Source organism: Tympanuchus pallidicinctus, unplaced genomic scaffold (assembly GCF_026119805.1).
Source record: "Tympanuchus pallidicinctus isolate F22 unplaced genomic scaffold, pur_lepc_1.0 scaffold21, whole genome shotgun sequence".
Taxonomy (NCBI): Eukaryota; Metazoa; Chordata; class Aves; order Galliformes; family Phasianidae; genus Tympanuchus; species Tympanuchus pallidicinctus.
The window spans coordinates 360,616-387,316 of record NW_026294733.1 but is presented as its reverse complement, the minus strand read 5'-3'; the positions used below and the strand labels follow the sequence as shown (position 1 = coordinate 387,316).

The following is a 26,701-nucleotide window of genomic DNA, read 5'->3' as shown; positions in this document are numbered from 1 at the left end:
GTGGGGCCGAGGGGGGGTAGTGCCGGCCCGGCCAGGGCAGGAGTCCAAAGGGAATACACAGAGTCAGTTCGGCACAGGCCTTCTTTAATAAAAACATGAGTCAGCTGCTGGCGTGGGCAGCAGATTTTCTAAACATCCCCTCATATCCTGAGAAAGGAATAAAAAAAAAAAAAGAATAAAAGAAAACGGGAGGGGATTGGAGTGGGGGGGGGGGAGGGGGGGGGGGGGAGAATTGAGGGGAAAAAAGAATAGAAAGAAAACAGGCAGAAAGGCCAGAACTGAAAGCAGGCACAGGGAGACGGAGAGCAGCACCCTTCCCTCTGCTTGAAGGGAAAAGCCTGGCTGCTCCGGGCTCCTTTTGTTTCCCATTCGCGGAGCCTTGGCGCTCCCTTCCCGCAGCCCAGCTCCCCTCTATCTGCACCACTCGACCTTCTCCTCTTTTTTTCTTTCTTTCGGTTTTTTTTTTTTTTTTTTTTTTTTTTTTCTATTTCTTTCCTTCTTTCTTTCTTCTCTTTTTTAATCCCTCCGCATCGCGCCGCTCCGTTGGGCTTTAAGCGAAAGTTTGGCTCGAAGCGGTGTCCCGCAGAGGGCGGAGGGGAGGAAGTGGCGGCACTCCGCTGCGGGGCAGCCCCGCCGCTCCTCCCCCTCCTCCCGGGCTGCGGTATTTATCCCCGCACACCGCCCCGCACGCCGTCCTGCTGCGCGTCGCAGCGCGCTGAGGGCGCAGCGCGGCGGCTCGGTTCTGCCCCGGTGCTGGCACAGCTTCCCCAACCCGTTCTGTTCTACTCTTCTCCTCCTCCTCGCCCCCCCCCTCCCTTCATTTTTCTCCTCTATGCGGGAAAGCCTTGCCAGCTGGGGAAGGCTGGGAGGGCAGAGAGCCTCCGCAGGCTGCAGATAAAGAAAGCGGAGGAGGAGAGAAAGGAATTCGGGGCGGCTGCGGACGCGTGGAGTAGCACTCACTTGCTGGGACCCCACGTGAGGTAAGGCTGGGAGCTGGGGTGGGATGTGGGACTCCAGAGGGGGCTTGCTGATGGGGTTTATGTGGGGGTTGGAACCCTGAAATGGCCCACTGGCCCTTGGAGGGTGGGAGCTTGGAGAGTTTGGTGGCATCCCGTGGGTAAAGCCATGTGGGACTCCCTCCCAAGGGATGCTGTGGCTATGGAAAGGCTTGGGGGACCTCTGCTTTTCCTTTGGAGCCCCTGGTCTCTCCTTGTGCTGTGCTGGGCTGTTGGAGGGCTGCTGTCTGTCCCCAGTGATCCACCACTGTGGACCAGCTGTCACAGGCAGGGGCTGCAAGCAGAGCTGAATGCAGAGGATGCCAGCTGTAGGGTCTGACTGCCCCATCCAGGAACCATGGAGAGCCTGGTGCAGAGCATTGCAGGGAGCAGGAGGGGCTTCCTGCTGACCTCCATGCAGCTCTAGGAGGAGCTGGCAGGAGGCTGGCACAGGGATGCAGGTCCTTGCTGTGTGCAGCGATGCTCAGCTTCACCCTGTGCTTGCACCAAGCAGAGCAGCAATAATGCATCCAAACACAGCTTGGGCCAGTCCTTGCTCTTAGTGGCTTTCCTGTCCCTTGTGGGCCAGGCCAGCATGCAGGGAACATCTGCAAGACCCACTCAGTGCCTGCACCCATTCAGGGTGGGCCTCTCCAAGGGGCACAGGTGTGGATAATCGCTCAGCTGTCCCTGGGGTTTCCAACCCCATCAGGTGGTGGCAGGTCTGAAGCAAAGCCTGGGGGCAGGAGTCTGCATATCCTGCAGTGCTGTGACAGTTGCACCAGGACTTTTGGGGACACTGTGGGAATGGGGCATCCTGCTCCTGTGCTCATCGGCCAACAGGGACTGGAGCTGCGGGTGCAAGGGGATGCTGTGCTGCTCCATCCCTGCCCTAGAGCTCTTGGGGCTTCTGCTAAAGTAGCCAGCAAAGAGCTGAAAGCAAAGTGTTTGGCATTAAGGGCTGTCGCTGGGAGGAGGCTACCAAATGTCCTGGCTGCTTCCAGTGGGGTCCTGCAGGTCTCAGTCCTCCCCAGGAGCACATGGGGAGAGGGGAGGTTGCATCCTCAGGGAGGAGTAGGCTGGGAGCAGCAGCCCACCGTATTTCAGGAGGAACTATTAAATGTGTGTACATGATCTTTGGAGAGAAGAGCCCAGGCAGTTCATGCTGTGGGAAAGGATCTGCAGGCTATGCTGGACGCAAACCAGATTGCAGCACGGCACGGGGAAACCAGCAGTGCTTCCTGTGGGACTGAAAGGAGCAGGGCTGGGGGCAGAGCCAGCGCAGAGCAGTGCTGAGGGATGGACACAGGGCAAGGCTTGGGGAAAGCACAGAGGGGGCTCAGAGCATGCAGGAAAGGCTGCAGAGGGCTGATAGAGGGGGCTGATAGGTAAGGTTTGGTGCTCACTGGGTGCTGGGGTGGTAGCATGAAGCATCCATGCATGGGAAGTGCAAAGGAAAAGGTCAGTGTGTAGTGGGGTGGAACACTAACTTTGGGTGGGCAGGGCGCCTTTGGCACTATGCGTTTTGGGGGATGTGGGCAGTGTGGCAGGGCAATGAATTCTTCATCTCCTTCAGACTCCAGTTTGGTGGGTTCCCAAGGTATGCAAAACAATAGTGTTATGGAGAGAACAGATTCCTGGGACTAGGGCAAGATGTGTCAGTGAGCACCAGAGCTTAGGAGATGCTCTCCAGCAGCAGATGCCAGATTGAAACAGGGTGGGTGCTGGATGGCCAAGCATCTCTCTGGATGCAACAGCAAAGGGCAGGGAGCAGAGGTGTGGTGGTGGCTGAGCACTGCTAGCCCACAGCCACCAGTGGTGGCATTGGTGCTGCCTTTAGCCCAGAACTGGGGACTCATTGGGGACCGGTGGGCTGGATGCATCCCATCACTGCTGGGGCACTTGGTGCAGTCTGTTTGTTTGTTCTTGAACTGAGGGGAAGAAATCCCCTGGAGAGGAGGGTATAGGTCAGGATTGTTCCCTGGGTGCTGGATTGGCTCCAGAAGGCTCCTTTGCTCTGCCAGGCAGATTGGACATAACGAGGCTTGTTTTAGGGGTTGCTTAATTAGGCTTCCCTGTCCCGCTCCGCTCTGCAAGGACGGCCCTTCCTGGAAGTGCAGCACTTTCCTGGAGCGGAGCCGGCTGGGACAGGGATGGGGACACGTGCCAGGGATGAACAGAGGGGCACTGGGGCAGGTCAGGGGGGTCCCATGGGTCTGTCCCTTTCCTGGCCTTGTAGCAGGGGATGCTGGCTGTGATGTCCTGGCCCTTACACCCTGCTTTCCCCTCATCCTTGGGACACGGCTGTGGAACAACCTTGCCGATGTTTCAATGTTCCTCATGAGATCTCCCACAGAAATGATGCTGCCAAGCAAGCAGGAGGCGTGTGGTGCTGCTGCAAAGCAGGGTTACGTGGGCAGGAGGTGCCTTCCCTGCTAAGGAAAAGGGCTTCTCCATGTGTCCCATGCAGGGTACAGCAAGGAGCAGGGCCCCATCCTGCTCTCCCTCTGCCTTCCCCCTCCTGGCCCGTCTGCCATGCAAAGGAGGTTGTGACTGAAATCTTAATGCTACCGAGACACAGTAATTGGCACCAATTAAATTGCTACATTCATGTTTGAATTGCTTTAACTGGCGAGACACACTGTCTTATTTATACAAAAAAATATGTTTGCTTGTGGGTTTGTCTGAATCGGGGCCAGCAGAAAATAAACCATTTCAAGCTCTGCTCTCTGAAAGCGCATTCTCCACTTGCAAACTGAAAATCACCTCCGTTTCAGGGTTTGCTGAGCAAATGGCTGCAGAACAGAACCCCACTCTGCTCAGGGCGCTCCTCGAGAGGGTCCTGTCCTCTCCTGCCAAGTTTCTCTCTCCAGTGTGGGAGTGGATGGGCAGAATATGGTCTGATTCAGGAAGGCAAACTCTGGCAGGCGTAGGACTCGGTGATTTTAAAGCTGGGTTTGGGGAGAGCAGGTGGTGGGTCTGTGGGGTTTTGGGGGTGTTTGTAGAGCACCAGTGCAGAGAGAAGCTGGGGTTTTCTCTGTTGTTCTGTTAAGGTGGGGCCTGGCCCCAGCTTGCAGCACAGGGAGCTGGCAGCTTGTCCCTGCTTTGCAGCAAGGAGAGGGGATGTGGTGTTGGGCATGAGATGGAGGCGTGCGTTCAGCCCCAGCAGCAGGGCGCTGCATCAGGCCCCATCCCTCATGTGTGCTGCTGCCTTTGGCACACCGGGTCCTGCTCCTCATTCTCAACCATAGAGCTGTCATGTGGCTAATCCCAGCCACGAGAGCCTAAAACCCCAGAACAAAATGATTAAACTCGGGTCCCTCGCAGGCAGCTGAGAAGAGAAGGGCCGATGCAGCCATGGGAATTATTTCCTTCTCCCTGGCAGCACCCGCATCTCACGGACATTTTCAGGCGAGGATCAGGTTGCTCTCCCTTCACAGGGACATGGGGCTGGGGATGCAGAACACAAGGGGATGTCTCTATCTCCATTGCTTTTGCCTTGATTAGCAGGTAATTAGAGCCATCCAGGACCTTTGGCCCCAGCTAAGTGGGGGACTCAGACGTGCAGGGGACACATACCTTAGCAAAGCTCTTAGCTTTCCTTGCTGAAGGAAGAGAGGGAGGAAAGCCCTGGGGTGCCCTCATCCCTGCATCCTTCCCCAATCCTCTCCACCCTTACACAGCTGGAAAAGCATCAGGCAAGCGGATGGGGACACCCTGAGGTGTCCCAAATGTTACAGCCTCAGGATGAAGGGAACAGATTGCTCTTGGAGCTGCCACTACCTGGCAGCCCCCATGTTTTGCTGCATGGTTGGAGCCATCTTTTCCTGGGGATGGCAATGAAGCGATGCTAGGAGCTGTGTGGGTGCTGCCCTGTGGGCTGGGGGCACTGCACCCACACTCATTACTCACGTTGCTCATGTGCTCGTGGTGTTTGCTCCCTAAGAGGTCTTTGCTGTCTGAGATGATGGAGGAGTTGGAGGATGACCATGGGCAGACTGGTGGAGAGGGGTACCGGGGAAGTGTGAAATGCTCCCGAGAGGCACGTTTGTCCCCCTCGGGGGGGGTCACTGCCTGCAGGGAATGAGCTCTGGGGCTCAGCAGATCCTACTGCCCACACGAGCATCTCGTGTTGTGTGCGGTGCCACAGCTTGGTCCAGGTGACCAAGGGGCAAAGAGCAAGGCACCCCATCCCTCCTTCCTGACTGTAGGAGAGCCCCCTGTCCCCCTCCCAGGGTTTTCCCACAGCCTGCGCCAGGTTTGTTGGCTCCAGGGAGCAGCCCTGTGCCCGGCCTGCTTTCCACGAGCGGAAGCGGGGGAGCATGCGCAACCCAAAGGGCCACGAATACCAACACTCAAGGCTGGGGGATTATTTATAATGCTGGCCCCGCTCCAAACAGATGTTTCATTTTATTTTGAACTTGTGCTGGATGGGTCACTCATTTCCTCTGTCTCCCATGGGCTTAAACCAAAGGGGGGATTAGGGCTGAGCATCCCTCGGTGTCACCAGCACAGGGGTAAAGCATCAGGATTGTGTTTGTGTCTGCATGCTGATGTGCAAAAGGAGGTTTGTGCTCCAGGGTTGGCCTGTGGGACCCCCAAGGACTTCCCAGTGCCTCCAGTTTCAGATTTCCAACCTCTGTGTTTTATCATTGGCTGTTTACAGGCTGGGGACGATGGGCTCCCCGTGTGCGCGCTGCCTAATTCTAGCCATGTGCTGGGAAAAAAGAAAAAGGGCTCTGTGATGATAATCTGGCCTGTGAGTAAATGTGGTGTCATGGGAGCCGAGGGACCCCAGAGGAGAGATGTTGCAACTCCAGCCAGTTCCAGCCAAGGGAAAAAAAAAAAAAGCTCAGTTTTATTTAGATTAAAGGGTGGGAAAGAAGCAGTCGCAGAGGCAGGGGGGAGGGTGGCAGAGGGAAATGGGGCAGGCTAAGGAGTTTCACTGGCAGACAAGCAAGGCTGGGGTCTCAGCAGCCTTTGCTTGGGGAGCAGTTCCCCTTGTAAATGGGGTGGGACATCTCCCCCCAGGCCAGGAGGAGCCCCCGCACCACGGCTGTGCCAGGCATCAATCCTGGGATCCATGCAGGGATTTCTCATTGCGCGCGGGCACTCATGATCTCACTTAATGACTCAGATGAGTTTAGACAAAGAAAAAATAAAGTGTATTTTACTTCCCACTAATTCACACCAGATGTCCTTCGCTTGCTTGGCGGGACCGCGGGGCCAGCAAGTACAGCGGGAGCGCCGGGAATCGCAGCCTGGCTGGAAATGGAAAGGCAGAGGAAAAGTGAGGGCAGCTGGTTGTGCTGAGAGGGGTTTTGCACCCCGATTTCCAGCAAACAGCACGTCATGCTGGAGGGCTGTGGGTTATGAGGAGTGGGGCTCTGTTCGAGGAGTGGTGGGGCTGCAGGGTGTGCAGATCCTATCCCTCCCTGTGTGCAGCTTGGTAGGCTGCTTCTCAGCTCCCACAGCGCTGGGGATGCTTGTAGGACCTCTCTGCTTGGTTGTGGGTGAAAGGCAAGAAACGTGGTCAAGGTGTGCTTAGGCAGTGGGCAGCAAATGGCAAGGGTGTTGCTTGGTGCTGATGCCCATTTCTGTTGATGTCCCATGGTTTAAGTCTGTTGAAGGACTAGAAATGGACGCAGCACAGAAACAAAGGGGCTCGGGGTGTGCTGAGCACTGTCAGACCATGTTTCTACCTTCATCAGAGAATAGTTTGTGTTGGAAGGGACTCTTAATGGTTATCTGGTCTGATTCCTCCACAGTGAACAGGGACACCCACATCAGTGGCTCAGAGCTTGCTGCTTGAGCATCTCCAGGGTCAGGGAATCCACCACCTCTCTGGGTAACCTGTGCCAGTACCTCTCCATTCTTATTATGAAAAACTTCCATATGTCCAGTCTAAATCCCCCCTCTTTTAGTTTGAAACCATTCCCCTTTGTCCTATCAAATACCAAGAAGGTTTCAAGACTGAGCCCACATAGTTGTGCTTTGGGCATTCTCATTTCAAACAAGACACAGGTCTGGGATGGAGCAACAGTGAAAGACGAACGAGGTTTGGTGGCGTTTGAGGTCCTCAGTAAGGCACTGCAATGAGGAGGAGATGGAGAAGTAATAGCCCTCCTTATGTGGGGAAGGCACCATCCCCAGAAGAGGTTGGATGTGGCCCTTCTCTGCATCCAGCATCATTGAGGCTGCCATGAGGAGCCGCGGGCCACAATAAGGCCTCCCCACAGCCTCCTCTGCTCTGCGCCGAACAAGCTGAGGGCTCTCAGCTGCCCCTCGCACCTCTTGGTCTATAAATGCAGCCTGCTGGCCGCCCTCTCCTCTCCCGGCCAAATTCCTCTCTTAGAATAATAAACAACACAGCTCAAGAGAAAACGGCTGGCTTGCCCTCGTGTCACAGCACCAGAGAGGGGCAGAGGGAGGTTCTGTGCCGGCTCTCTGGGACCGTAGTGGGGTGGGGGGGCTGTGGAGGGTCTCAGCACAGCGATGGGAGCTGGGATGTCACCTCAGTGCCTGCCGAGGCTGTGCTGAGGAGGTGGCATTGCTGCAGGGCAGGGACCTTGCCCATGGAACATCCCATAGTTAAGGTTGCTCATCTGCTGGTCCGTGGGAAGGGTGTAAGAATCTGAGAGGTCTGTGACCCCGTTTTCACCCATGTGGCTGGGAGGAGACAATCCGTGGCATTTGAGAACTGTGCAGGTGACAATGGTGGGGTCCAAGGATGGGATTGCATCTGTGTGCTGGATTCTGGACTGCTGGGTAGGGTCACCCTCAGGTCGTTGTGTGGCACTCAGAGGGTGCATCTTGGTGCTCTTGCTGAGAACAAAATCGGAGACTGAGGATTGAAACAGGTGTCCTCAAGGCTTGAAGTGTCCTCAAAGCAGAGATCCGGGTGCGTTTACATCCCTTGTGAAATGCCTCTTTGTGCACGTGTGCAAGCACACATTGCTGTGACAAGGAGAGAGGAAGGTCTGTCTGTCTGCTGGGCAGGCTCTGCAGAACAAGCAAAGCTTGGCATTTCCAACCATGCCTCTCTCTCCAGCCAGAGCAGACAAACAAGGGAGAGGTCACAGCTATTCGCGAGATGTTGCTACCCTCCCACTCTGCTCAGGAAGCATCTCCAAGAGAAAAGGCTTTCTGCAAAACCAGCGTTTTTATTAAAACCAGCCTTGAATGCTGGGGAGGCAGCCAGAGGCAGCAGGCGGAGGCTGCAGGGTTCTTGGTTCTCGCTGCAGCCTGAATCCAGCAGAGCACTGGTTTGCTTGGCAGGGATCCTGGAAAGACCAGGGTGCTGCTGGTGGCACCAGACCTCTCTGACAGGCAGCTTGTGTCCATTTACAGCCTGAATTTCCCCTCCATCCTTTCATTCCCTCCTCCCCCGGGTCTTCCCTTTAAGTGCTCTCTTCCTCTCCAGCAAATGCAGAAGAGCGGAGTCACCCAGGGGCTTTATGGAGGAGGAGAGGCAAGCTGCTGAGTAAGCTGGAGGCCTGGAGAGTTTTGCTGGTAGATCAGACTTTTTTTTTATTTTATTTTTTATTTTTTTTTTATTTTCAGAGCCAAAGCAAGAGAATAATAAAAACATCTGACAAGTGCACGTCATTTAAAAACCATTTCCTCCCAACATCAAGCAAAGACAGACAGTGCTTCAGAGCCAAGAGGCAGCAGACCCACTCAGTAAGAGGCAATGCCAGCAAGCTCAGATTGCCACCAGCCTCAGGTGGTGGTGGAACCCTTGGGAGAGCTCCTGGGGGCTGCACCTCGGGGTCTGCCTTGGGAGCAGCTTCAAGATGGAGGTGTGAGAGCTCTGAACCTCAGCTTTGGCTCTGGGGTTCCTGAATCTCAGCCCTTTCTGTGCCTGTCACCGTGTTGTGCAGGGGATGGCTCCAGTGCTGTTAGGGAGCTCTGGCCCCGTCTCTTTTGGGCCATCAGTTTGCTTTGGGGAGGGCTGGGCATGCTCTGTTAAAAAGACTTCATGAGAAATGTTGATAAAAGGGATCTTAAAACAAAATTATTCCCTGAAGATGCATATTTTTGAAAGTGAAATACAAGAAATTCTCTGTTTTTTTGGAGGGAATGTTTTTGGGCATGTTTTCTTCTGTTGAAAGAAGCAGAAAATGTGGGAGGACTGGGGGGGGTGGGGGGACTATCTGTTTTTTAGCAAGTTTTATCTCATTGGGACTGAGGGAAGTGAAAACTAATAGGGGAAAAAAAGGCAGGGGGAGGGAGAAAGGCAGTGCTCTGCTGCTGGGGAGAGGCATTTTGAGCTGGGATGAGCAAGAGCTGACACAGCTCCTGGAGCTTCCAGCCCAGTCCCTGTTTCCCAGCTGGAGATGCCTTAGATCTGCTCCTTCAGCAGATCCAGCACGAGGGAGAACCAGGTCAGCAGCAGAAGGGAAAGGCTGAAAACTGGAGAGAGGGGAGGTGGAGAGGGGACCCTCAGCCCAGCAGTGCTGTATTAATCCTGCTTTGTTCCTAACAGGATTGGGCCACTGGGTGGTGGAGCCCGCCATGCTCTGTCCCTCTCTGAAGGCATCACTGCAGCTCCTCATCCTCACTGGTGAGTGGTGGCCCAGAGAGATGGGAGCAGGACTGGGCCCCTCATGAAGAAGCTGTCTGGGGATGCTCCCATCACTAGGGTGATGAGGAGATGGGTAATGGGATGGGAAGGCACAGGGCTGCACTGCTTGCATCCATCTTTCCTGGATCTACTGGCTCTGCTGACCCAGTCCTAACTCTAACCCTTACTCTAACCCTAACCTCACCCACAGGGACACCATGGGGGAACACGTGTACTTCCCAGCCCTGCTGGGACATCTGGATAAAGCATAGAGGCCAGGAGACATGGAAGCTGTTCAGGAAGACCTTGCTTGCTTTATTGCTTCCATAGGATTTCCTGCAAGGCTTTGCTTTCATTCCTTTTTTTACCTTCTTTTAAACTGACATTGTTTCAGCCCAGCCTGTGTCATGTTAGCACTGTCTCTGTGAAGAGGCAGCCAGCAGAGCAGGGAATTAATTCCTTCATCTCCTCTCCCCCTGCCCACCAAGGCATGGCCTTTCTGAGCTTTTGATGGTGCAGCTGAGACCTACCCCTGCTTTATGAGACCAGCTCATTTTTAGGTCAGCAGTCCTATATGCTGTCAGCTCCTCAGGCCCAGTGCATGGGATGCATACAAGCAAACATCTGGGAGATATCTAGGTCACTCCTGTTTCCAGCCCTGTCCTCACCAAGGATGGTGTAGCAGCATCACAGCAGCCCTGTTTGCACCCTCTGTTTCAGCGGGTGCCTCAATCCCTCCCAAACCAGCCTCCTACTCCTCATCCCCTGCGGACACTGGACATTACTGGCCCTTGGATTTCAGAGATGTACAGTGTGTCTCACCTCTCCCCTGTCCCAGGTCTGCTGGAGGTAACGTCTGGGGGCAGCGGGCTGCACATCGAACCTGAAGATGCTGAGCTCGTCCTTAGGCTCCACAGCACCTTCTCCCTCGTGTGCTATGGGGACAGTGCGCTAGTGTGGGAGCGGGATGGTCAGCCTCTCGCTGCCTTGCTGGAGCACAGGGACGGGGTGTTCGTCAGCAACCTCACCCTGAAGAACGTGACAGGCCGTCACACAGGGGAGTATGCATGCTTCTACAGCCCTGACCAGGCTTCAGAGCGAGCAGAGAGGAAAGCCCTTTACATCTATGTTCCAGGTAAGGGGCAGCACATCCTTACCTCTGCATGGGAACTCCCACGTGTGGCACGCTGGAGCAAGCAGTGGGGGAGGTCGGGGTGTCACCAACGTGCCTCTCTCTCCTGTAGATCCCTCCTTAGTTTTTCTCCCCGCAATCACTTCTGAAGAGTTCTTCATCTTCATCACGGGCTACACAGAGGCCATCATCCCATGCCGTGTGACCAACCCAGAGCTGCAGGTGACCCTTTATGAAAAGAAAGTGGAGAATCCCATTCCAGCTGCTTATGACCCACAGCAGGGCTTCAAAGGTTTCTTTGAGGACAAGACCTACTACTGCCAAGCAATCGTGGATGACCAAGAGGTGGATTCAGACACCTTCTATGTCTACAGGATCCAGGGTGAGCTGCCCTCATCTTGGCATATCTCTGTAGCTGTTGTGGCCGTTCCTTCAAAACAACAGGAGTGGGACCAAAAAGATTTGCCCCTCTCCTTAGTGATGTCCCTGATCAATTTAGGGGCTGGATTTAGCCCTGTCTCCATTAAATAATAGGTTCTGCCAAAGTGTCAGATCTATACCTCATAGAAGAGATTTCAAGTGAATACATCCACCTAAGATGAATGGACTGGGTGTGCACTCATCTCTTCCTTTATTGATCATCCCTTGCTTTGGCACTTCCCACAGTCTCATCTGTGAACGTCTCCATCAGCGCGGTGCAGACCGTGGTGCGTCAGGGAGAAAATGTTACCCTGATGTGCACTGTCAGCGGCAATGAGCTGGTCAACTTCAACTGGGATTATCCACGCAAGCAGGTGAGGGCACCGACCCCAGTGTTTGCCCACGTGTCCCTTGGCAATCACTCATCAGTATCATAGAAAAGGTCAGGAGGCTTCATGCCATGGCAGGAGTAAGATGCTGCTGCCATTCAAGGAGGCTCGATGGGGAGCTCCTTGGATGAAGGCTGTGTATCTCAGGGGCTTTTGATGGTGCATGTTCCCTGTCTCCATTGTAGACTGACTAAGGTCTTCTGCCCATTTCTCCTCCCTCCCTGTGTGCCTGGCTCTGGAGCTCCGTTGGCATGAAACGTTTTTCACACACAGTATCTTGTCTTCATTGTGCAGGCTGGGAAAGCTGTGGAGCCAGTGACCGACTTCCTGCCTGGATCCACCCATGACATCCGTTCCATCCTCATCATCCAGAATGCAGAGCTAGAGGACAGCGGGACCTATGTCTGCAATGTCTCTGAGGGCTACCATGAGAAAACAGACCGCAAAGACATCATGGTCCAAGTGATTGGTGCGTCACTGACTGTGCTCTGAGGCAGCAACCCACATGGCTGTTGCTCCAGAATGGCAAACTCCTCTCTCTGCACAGCCTCCAGCTCCCTTCCGTTCTCACCCCTACCCTCATTAACCATGGCAAAAAGTCAGCCCTCACCCCATGGCATCCCTGCCCGCTTCTTGGCTTCAACACATCTGAACTCCCCCATCGTAGCTTTTGGGAGTCTTTAATGTATTTGAGGGTTTGTGTGACAGCTCTCTTTGCACTGTGCAGTGCTCTTAAGTCAATCTCCCACCGACACCTGTGCTCCTTTCATGTCATTTGAGGGAGGCTGCCCATCTCTGAAAGGTGACAGCCCTTTCCTTGCATGTTGCCTGTCCTGTGAGCTCACACCCATGCTCTCCGTGGGCACAGACCTGAGACTTTGAGGGACAAACCTGGAGCTGCTCCATCACTTCAGTGTGTTTTATCCCAGATAGCCCATAGGGATGCAGAGGTGACTGTGTCTCTCCCTGAAGCATGCATCCTTCTTCTCTTTCCTCAGAGCGTGGCTTTGTGCGCTTCCACACCCACCTGGCCAGCACAGTGTATGCTGAGGTCCACAAGAGCCACATCATCCAGGTGGATGTGGAAGCCTACCCACAGCCAAACATTGTGTGGCTGAAGAACAACAAGACGTTGACCATGGAGAGCAGCAGCGAGTTCACCATCACCAACAGGAACCTGTCAGAAACCAGGTGAGGGCACATCACCCCTCACCAGGGGTCAGGGAGGGGATAATTCACAACACAGACTGGTAGTGTGTGGTACGGTGGTTGGGCACGGGATGGTGGCTGAATGCTGACCTTTCTGTGAGTGAATTTTGTGCATTCCCCAGTTGGGTGGGAGCCAATCCCTTCCAAGCAGTGTCAGTCACCAGGTACCTTCCTGCATGCACTCCATGGCTGTGTCTTCTCCAGGTACCAGACGTCTCTGGTCCTGGTGCGGGTGAAGCAGGAGGAAGGAGGATATTACACCATCCGAGCTTCCAATGAGGACGATGCACAAGAGCTGTCCTTTCATCTGCAAATAAATGGTGAGGATGTGCAAGCAGACATGGGGCCAAGGAGTGTAGGGGCAGTCCCAGGGGATGGTTCCATCCTTTGCTCCAGGATTCTCAGCCTGAAGCCTTTACAGCTATGACTGCAGATCCATGTTAAAAGAAGAGCAATAAAATGAAGAAAAAATCACCTGAAATATCTCACACTTGGTCTTATAGCAAGAGGAACAAGGAGGCAGGGCAGACACCAGCAGCATGGCCTTGAATGTTGTCCCAAGGATGCAGATGCAGGTGCATCTACAGATGCAGAGGTGTCCTTCTGTAGTTCCTCTGCTATACAAGCAGAATGGATAGGGGCAGGTTTCTTCCATGACCACCTCAAACCTTTCTGGTTTTGCTTTTAGTTTCAAAAATAAGGCACAATTTCTCTAAGTCTCACCTGACTGTCACATCAGCCCTGTGCCACGAAGGGGATCCATTATTTCCCTTCTCATCTGCATTCACAGCCGAGGATTAATTCCCACCAGTGTCTCTTGGTTTCAGTGCCAGCCAAAGTGGTGGATCTCAAGGAAAACAGCAGTGCCAGCAGCGGGGAGCAGACTGTAACATGCTCTGCTGAAGGGATGCCCCAGCCAGAGATCAGCTGGTCCACTTGCAGCAACATCAAACGGTAAGTAGTGAGATGAAGCCCATGGGAATGACAGGGCTCATGCATACAATAGAAACAATATAGATAGATGTATATTGTATATCTATCTGATATATATATAGATATAGAAACAATAGACTCTTTATATTACTGCTTTCTGCTGACCCATGCAGCTGGACATCCCATGGTGTTGCATGGGTCTGGCTGCCTCTTAGGTGCCTTTATCCTCCTCCTGTCCAGGTGTGGCAACCAGGGGCAGCCCACCCAGCTGCTGGGGAACAACTCTGCAGAGATTGGCCTGCACACCAACGCCACGTACCATGCAGAGCTGCAGGTGTACCGCGTGAACAGCACCCTGCAGCTGCACAGGGTGGATGAACCCCTGCTCCTGAGATGCACTGTGCAAAACTTCCTGGGCTCCAACTCCCAAGACATCACTCTGGTCCCAAATGGTGAGTGCTGTGGGAGGTGTTCATGCTGGAGGTGGGGAGATGGGCTTTCCTCTCTGTGCCTCCAGCCTGGAAGTGCTGGGAGCCAGCAGCAACCTCTGATAGCTGCAGTCCTCAGGTGGAAAGCCTGGATATTTCTGCCCAAAATGAAGCCTGCAGGAAAATGAAGTTGAGCAGGAAAGGCTGCTCTGAGGGCAATTTGTAGCCCTCATGCCCACTGGCCATGGCCTTTCTCCTCCCGCCCCTGAGCAGGGTTATCCCTCCAGGGGCAAGAACTGATCAAGTCCCTAGTGTCTTGTTATTAGCCCAAGGGTCACTAGATGGTGCCACAGGCCCAAACAACCACATGCTCCCCAAATAGCAGGAAGGACAGTCTCAGCTGGGAAGGTCTAACCAGGAGGAGAGAACAGGACTGTCCCCAGTCAGACTCCAGCCCACAGGACAGCCTGGGATGGATGTGTGGATCTGATTTAAGGTCCACGATGGATCGTCAGTCCATCATCAACCCCTGGGGCTGATGTCTGATGGGGAGGCATGTAGCAGGAAGGGGACAGTAACTAGAGGAGGGGGGAGCCCTCTGTGCTAATAACCCCTTTCCCTGGGTCGCCCTGACTTTGCAGGGGTGGGAGTCTGACTGCTGACCCTGTACTTATTGTTGTAGCCTTGCCATTCAAAGTGGTCATCATCTCCGTCATCCTGGCTCTGCTGGTCCTCACTGTCATCTCCCTGATCATCCTGATCGTCCTGTGGCAGAAGGTAAAAAAGGACTGCATTTGCAGGCTGCTGCACGTGTCAGGGTGGATGGGAGAGCAAAGTTGCAAGCTTCAGCATGATGTTCTATCCATGTCAGAGATCATTGGCCTCTGTTGGCCTCCTGCCATCTGTAGACTAGACATGGAAGGTGGCAATGACTGCAGAGGCCAAAGACTCCCTAACAAAACCCATTCACGGTCCCCATGCCCTGCCTGACCCTCAGCTTCTCAGATCTCCCTTGTCTCTTTGCTCCCCTCTCCAGAAACCTCGCTATGAAATCCGCTGGAAGGTGATCGAGTCAGTGAGCTCTGATGGGCACGAGTACATCTATGTGGATCCCATGCAGCTCCCTTATGACTCCAGCTGGGAGGTGCCCAGGGACAAGCTGGTGTTAGGTAAAGGCTCTGCAGGTCCCTCTGATGAACCCTGTCTGTCTGGGGGAGATGGTTTTCGGTTTGGGATCTCAAAAAGAGAGCAACCTGGGCAGAGCACAGAGATCCCTGGGATATGATGTGATCCTGCAGCAGAGGGACCATCTGGGGCCACTGTGGGAAGCATCTGCTCCCTGTGGCATGAGGCGCGCGGTTATTTCTGATTCTCCTTTTCTGTGCCTGGCAGCTCTTTCCCTTCTCAACTTGCCACAAACCAGTTTCAATACCAAACACGTTCGTTCTCCACTACTGCCATTCCTGTCAGGATGGCCAGTGCCATTTCAGACAAGAGACGTGCCTTTTCCAAGGTCCTCTCCTGTTCTTGCCTATCCTCAGTGATCATACCAACCTCACCTTTCTCTGCAGGACGCACTCTTGGCTCTGGTGCCTTTGGACGTGTGGTGGAGGCAACGGCGCATGGCCTGAGCCATTCACAGTCCACCATGAAAGTTGCAGTCAAGATGCTCAAGTGTAAGTTCCTCACACTGTCCCTTTCTCTCACCCCAACACCACAAGGCTGGATGATGCCCCGCTGCTCACTCCTCACTTTGCCACTCATACCAACTGTCCCCAACAGCCACTGCCCGGAGCAGTGAGAAGCAAGCCCTCATGTCTGAGCTGAAGATCATGAGCCACCTGGGACCTCACCTCAACATTGTCAACTTGCTGGGGGCCTGCACCAAAGGAGGTAACTGAATGCCAGCTGCCCTGCTACCTTGCATTGTGCTGCAGAGTGAGAATTGTCCTCAGAGAGAATAATTGCTGTTTTCTAGTTCAGAACGACTCACCCTTCCCCTAGGAAAGCCTCAGGGGGGCTCTGAAAGCCTCTCTTTCCAACCCACTTGAAACTGAGAAGGCATGTTTCTGTTAAGCCCCACCTGCCTTCCCAAACATAAATCAAATTTCGAAAATGCTCAGTCCCAGAAAGACAGCTTTTCCTCACGGTCTTGCAATCCGGTAATGTCCCCAAAGGACAAAAATCTCTGCCCTGGGGAGCAGACAGGGCCAAGTGAAGATGACACAAGTGCTCTTTTCCCCCAGGGCCCATCTATATCATCACTGAGTACTGCCGTTACGGGGACCTGGTGGACTACCTGCACCGCAACAAGCACACCTTCCTGCAGTCCTATGGCGAGAAGGCCCGCCGGGAGGCAGAGCTGTATGGGAACACCATCAAGGAGGACCATGTGCAGAGGTGCCTGGAAAGCAGCCTTCTCCTCCTCCCTGCTGCATGCACCATCTTAGCCCACACCACTGAGGGAAGCTGGTAGTGTCAGGAAGGATACTCTCATTTCCTCTAGGCCAGTAAAATAAATGCTGGCCAAGCAAGGGGGCATGGTTGCCCAGTGTTACCTTTAGCTCCTGGCAGGCAGGGATTTAGCAGAGGCAATTTGTGTGTCCTGGAGGCTGATGCTAACACATAACCCTGGCTGCTCCGTGCCAACTGGGAATATTCCCTGGCAGCATTAACTTGGCTAGCATAACAGTAGCCCTTCACTGAGTATAGAGAGGAGTTTCTTAGCCTTCGGGGGCCTCAGTTGTGCATTTTCAGTGCAGTTTGTGTTGCTACTGTGCCTAAGGGAGAAGTGCTAGAAGGAGTGCAATTGCACAAGAGGTGCTAAGAGGAAAGGAAACAATCCTTCATCCAGCTGCCAGCTGTAAGAGGTGCAGACACATCAGTGCAGAGAAACACTCCCGTGGGAAACTAGAAAGCAGCACTTACTTCCAGCACACAAAAGCAACAGTAAAATAGAGCAGCATTAGGACATTATCACAGCTGCCCCCTGTGCTTGAAGGCAGCTGAGATCCTCCTAAGCACAAAGCACAGCCTCACAAGCCCCAGAGTATTCTTTCTGGAGGGAGATCCCCAGTGCCATTTGTGTGCCACAGAGCTTCTTTCCCTGCTACGAGACATTTCAGTGCTGGGGCTGAGGGTTCAGGAGCTGCAGTTCTTCAGATAATTTCCCCTGTACCCTGCATCTCACTGTCCTCCACTCTGAATACTCTCTTTTTCCTCCTCCAGTCACCTTTCCTTGTCTGTTGAGAGCGATGGGGGCTACATGGACATGAGCAAGGATGAGTCTCTGGATTATGTGCCCATGTCTGACATGAAGGGTGAAATCAAGTACGCTGACATCGAGTCCTCTAACTACGGCACCCCATACGAGCTGGACAGCTATTCCCCATCAGGTAACAGCTCAGCTGCAGTGGAAGGGAAAGAACTTGCATTTGGGTTGCAGGATGCCTTTGCTTGCAGAACTGGATGGGTCATATTGCAAAGGTCACCTTTGAGACTAATACAGCTTCATGCTGGGAGCCCCACACTCTGTCCTGGTGTTGATGGGGGCAGAGCCATCCCCACTGAGCTGGTTCCTTCTGCCAGCTGCAGTCTGTGAGTGTGCCAGTCACACCAACCTCTGTGTTTGCCTGTCTTGCAGCTCCTGAAAGAACAGACCGGGTGACACTGATAAATGAATCTCCACTTCTCAGCTACATGGACTTGGTGGGCTTCAGCTTCCAAGTGGCCAATGGGATGGAGTTCCTGGCTTCCAAAAATGTATGTATGCAGGCTGGCCTGTGGAGACAAAGAATGCTGCGCTGTGCCTGTGGTCACCTTCATCTCACTGTCCCTCTGTCCATACTGAGAGACAAGTGGCCATGCAATGGAAGGGCTGCCAACCACTTTCCTTTGGAAATATATCCCTGAAGATCTGTGTGATTGTATTTGCATGCCAGCTACCCCTGATGCAGACCAAGTTTCACACCTCAAATTCCATGACTCTGAGCCCTGTGCAGCACAGCTGTGATGTTACATAATCCTCCTTTACTGGGGTGACCAGCTGCAAACAGATAGCCTTGCTGTGTTAAACACAGGGCGTTCCAGAGCAAAGTTGCAACTCTCCATGGATATGCACACTGCCCCACATGCTATAAGCTTCCCAATCCTCTTAAGAAATAAGAGGCAACGGAGTGGATCAGATTATGGGGGCTTCCTAAGATCTGGCTTTGGCCTAGGACAGGCAGTAACATACTCTCTGTGAAACATCATGCAGGGCAAGGGTAAGAGACAGGGTGGGGTGATATGAATGACATGCAGAAAGAAATTTGTCTCTTTGCCTCCAGCTAGACAGTGTGATCTCCGTAAGCGTATAGTCCATGCTATCCTATGAAGCATAGAAGAGGAGCTCTAAATTCCCACATTCTTACTTTGCAGTGATGTAACATTACTGTTCTAACTGGTAGTGTCTGGCAAACATAGGGCCCTTGCCAGTGTGTCTGTTCCAGTAAGCAGCAAAAATAAGGTAGCCCTTCAGTGGCTTTGAGCTACAAGGTCCGTAAAGGTGAAGGAGATGACTCCTGTCCCTGCAGCAAAAGAAATGGACTAGTGCTGGAGCTGGGCTTCTCTGTGCCATTTGAGGTTGCTCCCAGTGACAGTGCCCTGCCTCCCTGCAGTGTGTGCATCGTGACCTGGCTGCCAGGAACGTCCTCATCTGCGAGGGAAAGCTGGTGAAGATCTGTGACTTTGGTCTGGCAAGAGACATCATGAGGGATTCCAACTACATCTCCAAAGGAAGTGTGAGTACCAGGAGCCATGCCATCCCCTTCTTTGTAGGGCTCTGGGCCTGGCACCAGAAAACCCCCTGTCTGTTGCTGTGCCCAGGGGTGGTGACATGGCAGCCATCCCAACTGATGGTGTCAACCATCACCAGCCAACCGTCGTGCACCTGATGTGCTCTGCACACTGTGGAGTAGCAGAATTGTATGGCTGTATCTCCAAGCTCTTGCAAAAGAACCCGGGCTGCAACAGCAAAACTGTTGGACTGTGCCCTGCACAGCACAGCCCTTTAGTGGCAGCAGTGCTGTGTCCCCTCTCTGCGTGGTGCTGAGCCTGGTTCTCAGCTGCAGGCAGGAGCAAAGTTAGGCAGCTTGACAGTGGTGCAGTGAGTCACTGGCCACTCTGGGAAGAGGTCCACAGTCTTCTGCTCTAACCACCAGACCACAGGGTAAGAGGAAGTGCTTTCCTGCAAGCAGCTACTTTCCAGAAAGACATCTCCAGTCTTTCGAGGCAAGAGAGGATGGGGCTGTTATTGAGTTTCTCTGAAACCTTCCCTGTGCTTTCAACAATAGTGTGTCTGCTCCAGCACTGAGCATCTGGGAATGTGCAACCCTAAGCAAAGCAGGACACGTAGCTGGCTCTGTATGGCAGACAGGGAAACTGAGTCTGAGGGGGCTGAGAGCGGTGCCAGGCCCCTCAAACCCCAATCGTTATCTACTCCATGAACTACCCAGCTTCCCTCCTGCTTTGTCCCATTTGCATGGCACGGCAGCCAGGTGTTGAGCATATTGGCCAGGGATCCCTCTGCAGAGAGACTGTGATTTTCCTGTCCAGCCTTGATATAGCTGCTTTTCCTTATGAAACAAGAAATGAAACTGAGCCTCTTTGCAGTTCTTCCTGGAGATTATTTTGGTATTTGTTGTGCAAGCGAATCTCCAGAACAGCACAGCCAGTGCTGCACACACTGATTGAGTGAGGCTGCTTTTATTGTATCACCATGTGTGTAGGAACAGGAAAAGCAGGAGCTTCAGCTCTTTCCTGTCATCCTGTAGCCCTCTCCAGCTTAGCCTTAAGATTCCAAAGCACAAATAGTTCTGGGCTCCCTCTGGGAGTTCTGTGATCACGCTGTGCAATCAGTGAACTCGTCCCAAGGCACAGGGAACAGAGATGCACACTGTGACAGCTCTTTATGACAGACAGGCTGTTGTCCGTGATGGAAGTGGATGTAGCACACCTGTTCTTCTCTCCTACTTGCTGGGTTCATCCTGCACTACAAAAGACAAAACTGATCCCTCCAAGAAATGCTGATCACCAGATATGTGGGGCTGTCAGGCAGCTCCAAGGGGTTCTATCTGCTTGTAAACTGTGTCAGACTCTTTCTTGTTGAAACAAATGCTGTAGATGCAGCTGACTTATCTTCTTATTCTAATTTTTCCTCATAGACCTTCTTGCCCCTTAAGTGGATGGCTCCTGAGAGCATCTTCAACAACCTCTACACCACCCTAAGTGATGTGTGGTCCTTTGGGATTCTTCTCTGGGAGATATTCACTCTAGGTAAGTGTCCCTGAGATTATGGTTGTGTCCACAGAAATGGTAGCACTTTAGCAAGATCCCATCCCAATCCCAGAAGGTAGAAATCCATCCTAATCCCCAAGTCCCAACTCTACCAGCATCAGAGTAGCACTTCACTCGGTGTCTCCTTCTTTTCCATGCTGACGTGGGCATTTGGAAGCAAAATGAAACAGAAAAGGTAAATTAAAAAATGAAAAGCAAACAGGAAACCTTGGTGTGAAAAGCATGATGGCACGGGGATGGCAGGCTCTGCACCAACCTGATCCCCTGCTCTCCCTTTACACCAGGAGGGACTCCCTACCCTGAACTGCCTATGAATGAACAGTTCTACAATGCCATCAAACGTGGCTATCGGATGTCCAAACCCACCCATGCTTCTGATGAAATGTAAGTGCTGCCTGCACATGTTGCCCTGGGCCTCCACGTGTTGTTATAACCCTGCACATGTTAACTCCTGCAGAACTGACAGGAGCAGTTCTTCCTCTGTTTTCCTGCTAAGTCACCAACGTGCCCTTTCTTCCATTTTGTTAGCTACGATATTATGCAGAAGTGCTGGGAGGAGAAGTTTGAGATCAGACCGTCCTTCTCACAGCTGGTGGTGCTTATGGGAAACCTCTTGGTGGATTGCTACAGAAAGGTATGTGCAAAGGAACGTGTGGTGAGGGCCAGAGAGATGTCAGTGCTCTTTGAAGGGATGCCACCTTGGTTTCACAGCATTTGATGAAGGTTTGGAGACCCTAATTAATAATTATTAGCTGCTGTGCTGGAGGATTTTGCTGTGATTTGGGCTACATTAATTTGAACAGCCAGAGGAGGTGATTTGGGAATCCTGGGGACGTTGTGAGACAGCTGTCATCACCAGGCAGCTGGTTTCTCAGCAGTGGCAGAAATCAGAACTGGCTGAAGATCAGAAGCCTGCTGCTGACTGATATGTTGGAACCGTGGAATTGTGCTGCTGATCTCTCACATAGGAAACATTCATGATGTGTCTGTGGTGGAGTCAGGGTAGCTGATTGCAGCTAGATGTCAGCCCTGGGGAAGGAAGCCTGGCAGTCAGGGAAAGCAAACACATCTGTGTGTTTTCTCTGCTCACAAGACCTTCCTGTTTCTCTGGTAACCTGTGAGAGCAGAGGTACCAGCAGGTGGATGAAGAGTTCATGAAGAGCGACCACCCCGCTGTTGTTCGCACAAGACCCACCATCCCTGGGCTGAACAACGCCAGGCTCCCTCCCAGCTCCCCAACCCTCTACACGGCTGTGCACCAGAACGGGGGAGAGAACGACTACATCATCCCTCTTCCTGACCCCAAGCCTGAGGCAATCTGTGACCTCCCTCAGGAGGCCTCCATCAGCCGGGCCAGGTAGAAAAGTCATTTCTAAATGCTGTCTCTTCCCAGGATTGCCCAAAACTGAAGAAGGGGGCTTCAACTGCAAATAGGGATGCTCTGCTCAGGGATGGGTTTACTAGGTGAGAAGGAGGGTAGTGTCACCTCCATGAGCACCCAGGGATGGAAGTGAACCAAAGGGCTGTGAGCTAAATGGCGTCTTGTCTCATCCCCATGTGTCAGCCAGCACAGCTGGGGACAAGAGAGGGCACAAACTAGGGTACAGAGCTCCTGAAAGCTGCTAAGATTGACAAGGAGCTCAATGTGCTTCTCATTCATTGGGAATCCTGTCTCATCAGGAAACTCAGGATAGGCACTCATATCTTTTCCCTTTGTCTCCCTTCAGCTCTATTCTGAATGAAGCCAACACATCATCTACAATATCCTGTGACAGCCCCCTGGGCCCCCAGCAGGACGAGCAGCCGGAATGTGACCTGCAGCTGGGCTGCCAGGAGCTGGCCCCGGGGCACCAGGAGGTGGAGGAGAGCTTCCTGTAGGCAGAGCTGGGCTGATGGCATCTCCCCACGGCGAGGCCAGGTGTGGGGCTGAGCCGGGCATGGCAGAGAACCACACCTTGTACTTGTTCATTGGGACATCCCTGCTTGTCCCAGTACTCTTTCCTCTCTCCCATCTGTCAGGTGGGGAATCAGAGACATTTCCCCCATTGCCATCCCCTTCCCTCCTCACAAAGAGGTGGCTCAGTGCCCAGCCTCTGCCAGATCACTGCCACATCCTCTTCAGCGATCAAACCGCTGTGGGAAGGAGACATCTCACAGACCAACATCTTCTTCTGAAGTGGAAGGTGTGGGTTAAATCTCTGCAAGAGGCACCACTTTTCATGTGCTAAGATGCTCCAGCCTCTTCCCCTTCCAGACTCTTGAGATGGCAAAGAGTTCCAGCTCCTCCGCACCAGCACTTCCCTGATGGTCTCAGCACCAACCACACTGTGGTTCTGCGAAATGCCACCAGGACAGACAGTTTCCTTGGAATCCATTGCTGGGGGGTAGAGAAGCTGCGATACCCAACTCCAGCTGTTGGGTGGATTCTCCTCCAAGCACAGCCGAGGCCTGGAAAGTCCAGCCAGTGTCTCACAGATACTGAATCACTGTTTTCCTATCCTGACTCTCCAGAGGACGGAGCATCACAAGCTCTACAGGTACCCGTGGCTCTGGGGCACAGCTCTGCCCTCCCACCCAGAGCCATCCTGTGCCCAGACAGGAGTCCCAAGGGCCAGGAACACAAAATGCTCTCACAGTGACTCTGCTGTAGTAGCAAAGAGGGGGCAGTTCAGTGTTGTTGTTGTCTGTGTGGGCACTAAGCTAATTATTCTCCAGTGATGATTTAAAGGGAACAAATATATTAATCCACTAGCCAGGGCCAGTATAAGGAAGCAATATAGCTACTCGTTAATCTTCTACTGCCACTAAGCCCAGATCATTTGCTGGGGAATCATATAACCCCTATGGCTGCAAAACTTTTATGTCTTATATTTGAGAAATAAGGGCTCCCTTGTGAAAGTCTGTTCACCCAAACACACTCTTTCTCAGTATGGTGGGTCCTTCCTGAGTCATAGCAAGACTATGGGGAGCAGTAAGGATGCCAGAACACCAGCCCAGGGACAACTCAAAAGACAGAAAGGGAGAGAAAGGGAAGCTGTTTGCCATGACACCTCGCAACCTTCTGGGTACTGGGCACAGCCACGCAGCCTCACAGGGCTAGAGAAGCTAGACCCCAAAGCTCCAGCTCAGACACCACAGAAATTGGCAGGATTTTTTTCCAAAAGGAGAAGTTTCACCTTGCAGAGCTCTGCAGCACGTCCCCCCGCTCCCATTAACCCTTGTGCTGCCCTACTCGTGCACATTTCTCTGCGCATCCCACAGATTCTGCACAGGCAAATTTGGAAATTCAATCTGCATCTTTTGGGTTTCAGCCAACCTCAAAGCCACTGAATTTTTTCATTTAATCTGATATTTCTGCTCAAAAAAAAAGCCATAAAAACCAGCACACGCTCCCACTGTCTTACGTCATCTTATCATTGAAACGCTGCCATTTGTGCAATTAAAAGAGGAGTAGATATTTTGTAGGTTGATGTACTTGGTAAAATGTGAACCTAAGGAGAAGCATTTTTATTGGCAGCCGGTGGAGCATTTCAGTCCTTGTGGTCAGATTCCCCACCATCTGTGGGAAACACTGTGACTGACAACTGTTCCTCCGTACCAGATTCTCCTGATTGTAATGAAGGAGCCATCTTTGGTGGTTCCAGAAATGATCCTAGCTGTGGAGAAGTGATGATTTCCGAGGTCCTTGGGGTCAGACCACTGTATGTTTCTAACATGCAAGGTGCTTGGTAGGATGCGTGTCGCTGCAACTTGAGCCCATAGGACGGCACATCTGATCGCCTCTGTCCACACTGCCTCCCTTTTTAGTTTGTCTTTCTCTGCCAAGTGTGACCACAAGTATCCAGTACTCCAGGTTGGGTCAAGTCTAGACTCACACAGGGCATTAATACCTTCTGGTCTGTCCTGGATTTGTCTTTTCCTGGTGTAGCTTTGGATAATGCTGCCCTTTTCCAAGCCACAACATAGCAGTAGTTTGGAGTCATTCCCTAACCAACCTTAACACCTACATCTTTCTACTCTTCCAGCATTTCTAACCAAAATACTCCCTGCTGTTCCAGACGTTGGGTCATCAGCACGTTTCGTTAACAAACTGTTATTTTTGGGCTGGATCAACTAATAAAAATATTAAATACTTCAGGCATCAAGAGCAACCCTAGAGAGCTACTTTTACTACCTCCATCCAGCCCAAAGATTTTCCTGTCAATAAAACCCTTCTCACCTTTGGCCATTTGCTTTATTTCACAAAACCTTTGCTAAGCTCCATCTTGTACAGATGAATTACTAATTTCCCACTGTTAAACCCTATTCCACAGTCCTGAAAGAGAACATCTAATTCTTGTCCCTGATGGGGAATCTCAGGCATCCTGTCCTATTAGATACATTAGATACATTTGGATGCCTATTGCATTTTATCCCATATACATTCATTTTAATTATCCTTAACATCAAAACCTGTTCTGGCTGTTTAAGGGATCAGATTTGTCAGCAAAACCCACCTCCCTCTTCTTTCTTAAATCAGGTACGCCACAATGGTACCATTCCCCTCTCTAGAGAGGTATGACCAAATAGTTGCCATTGGCCCTGTGATGCCGAGGGCCAGCTCTTGCACTTTGTGGTACTTTCCCATCCTTACTCCACTGTTCCCACCACCCTACCAATGCAGTTTGCAAAGCAAGCCTCCAGCCTGAGCTGGGAAATCTCTCCTCAAAGATGGCTTAGGAAGGGTGAGCTCACCCCAAGTGGGGACCTGCCTCCAGCCCCCATTCCCTCTCTCTCTCTACTGCCAACACTCCAGTCCTGGCATGACCCAGGGGATCACGGCCAGCAGAAATGTTGGCCATTCTGAGCCCAGCCGTTTTGCAGCCATGATTTCTCCGGTGAGATTCTGAAGGGATCTGGTCCCTCTGGGTTTTTCTTTTGACCATCGTTAATTTTGTTTGGATGTGTTTTCGTGTTTAGAGATGGACCCAAATTTGGTTGCCCTCCCAAAGGGAGACATGCCACAGCTTGGGCCCATCTCTAGTGCAATATCTTTTATTTGTAGATTATATTTTACTCTGCAGCTGTCAATTGTTATCAGCACCAGTATATGCATAATCCTACTGCCAGTCACTATTTCATACATAAGTGTATCCCAGAAACTAATGCAACACTCCAGAGTCTCTTTTTGTGTTTAAGATGCTTCTCAGACTGACATGTGCACAGGTTTGAAGTCTTTTGTCCTTCTCGGTTTGAGCGTGTTGCTATTTTTTTTTAAGTGAGAGTGTCACGTTTAGTGTTTGTTTGTGTTGTGTTAAGAATCCTAGAGCACAGCGGACTTTAATGGAACTCGGTTGTCTCTGTTCACCTGTCAGTGGGACTGTGGTGGAGCCCCACAGCGTGGGAGGCAGAAGTGCAATGCAGACGTGCAGCCAGGGGAAGTGGGCCAGAAGGGAGAAATGGCTCTTCCCCTTCTTCCCAGCCAGGGCTTGGGGCTGGGGTGGGCAGCACCACAGGCGTGGGGCTCTGGGTTTGGGCTGCAGGAAAGCTTGAGATCTGTGTAAAGCTGGGCAGATCTGAAGAAGGGGATTCACGCCGTCGCTCCGCAGCATCTCTGAACTGCACAGCACCTGCCTCCACGCTTCTGCCAGAAACCGCCCTGAGGGCAAGGGAAAAAAAACAGAGTGCAGACTAAGGTACCAAAGAGTTAACATTTTCCTAGGTTTACAGATGTATTTGTAGGACTTGTACTATGTCACATCTATAGCCGTGAGATATTATTTTTATGCTGTAAACTTTTACAAATCATTTTTAAAGAAAGAGTTTAAAAATAAAGGTGTTTTTCTTTTTGCAGAGTGCCATCTTTATTTTTTTTTTTTCCTCCTCCAGTTTTGGTCTCTGCCCCTTGCTCCCACTAAGGTAGGGTTGGGAATACAGCTTAAGCATGTTGTGGGTGAAGGCTAAGCACGTTAATACGTTGTGCATGACCCTATTGCTCAGCAAAAGCCAAGCTGGAAGCCAGGCAGAGAGAAGCAAGGCAACAGCCGAGCCCAAAGACGTGGTAAGGAAAAGGGGCTGCAAACAGGGCAGGATCTACCAGTGTTCCAGCCAGTGGGTCGTGTTGTAATGGTGGGAGGCAAGCAGAGGGAAGACCACCAGGAGCAGCTCCCACATGCATTCCCTGAGGTTCACACAGCAGCCACCAGCACCGGCTCACCATTTCCCATTGCTGGCACTGCGCTCAGATCAGGGAGGGATGCAGGAGGTGCCAGACTGAAGAGAGCTTGGTGGGGGACACCATGGTGCAGGTGATT

General features: G+C 52.4%; 1 protein-coding gene across 3 annotated transcripts; it reads left to right on the top strand.

The window, feature by feature from the left end:
- The first annotated feature begins 270 nt into the window (after positions 1–270).
- Positions 271–26,240, top strand: PDGFRB (platelet derived growth factor receptor beta). Of its 3 annotated transcripts, XM_052684958.1 has the most exons (24): positions 271–980; positions 8,561–8,678; positions 9,484–9,561; positions 10,400–10,696; positions 10,806–11,075; positions 11,360–11,487; positions 11,797–11,971; positions 12,501–12,693; positions 12,916–13,031; positions 13,539–13,665; positions 13,885–14,096; positions 14,755–14,849; positions 15,109–15,241; positions 15,644–15,748; positions 15,855–15,965; positions 16,319–16,472; positions 17,301–17,467; positions 17,716–17,834; positions 18,731–18,853; positions 20,276–20,387; positions 20,693–20,792; positions 20,937–21,042; positions 21,536–21,765; positions 22,136–26,240. In XM_052684958.1, exons 3-24 carry the CDS (start codon positions 9,513–9,515, stop codon positions 22,284–22,286), a joined length of 3,273 nt encoding a protein of 1,090 aa, XP_052540918.1. In that variant the 5' UTR covers positions 271–980; positions 8,561–8,678; positions 9,484–9,512; the 3' UTR covers positions 22,287–26,240. The 3 variants fall into 3 exon arrangements, with proteins under 3 accessions (XP_052540918.1, XP_052540917.1, XP_052540919.1); XM_052684957.1 differs by lacking the exon at positions 8,561–8,678; XM_052684959.1 differs by lacking the exons at positions 271–980; positions 8,561–8,678 and adding an exon at positions 9,271–9,382.
- The last annotated feature ends 461 nt before the right edge of the window (positions 26,241–26,701 follow it).

Bases quoted from the DNA above. Each gene is read 5' to 3' on its own strand.
- PDGFRB (XM_052684957.1), top strand. From the start codon at position 9,513: ATGCTCTGTCCCTCTCTGAAGGCATCACTGCAGCTCCTCATCCTCACT. The intron at 13,032-13,538 runs GTGAGGATGTGC...TCTTGGTTTCAG, and splicing joins CTTTCATCTGCAAATAAATG to TGCCAGCCAAAGTGGTGGAT. The intron at 17,835-18,730 runs GTATGTATGCAG...GCCTCCCTGCAG, and splicing joins AGTTCCTGGCTTCCAAAAAT to TGTGTGCATCGTGACCTGGC.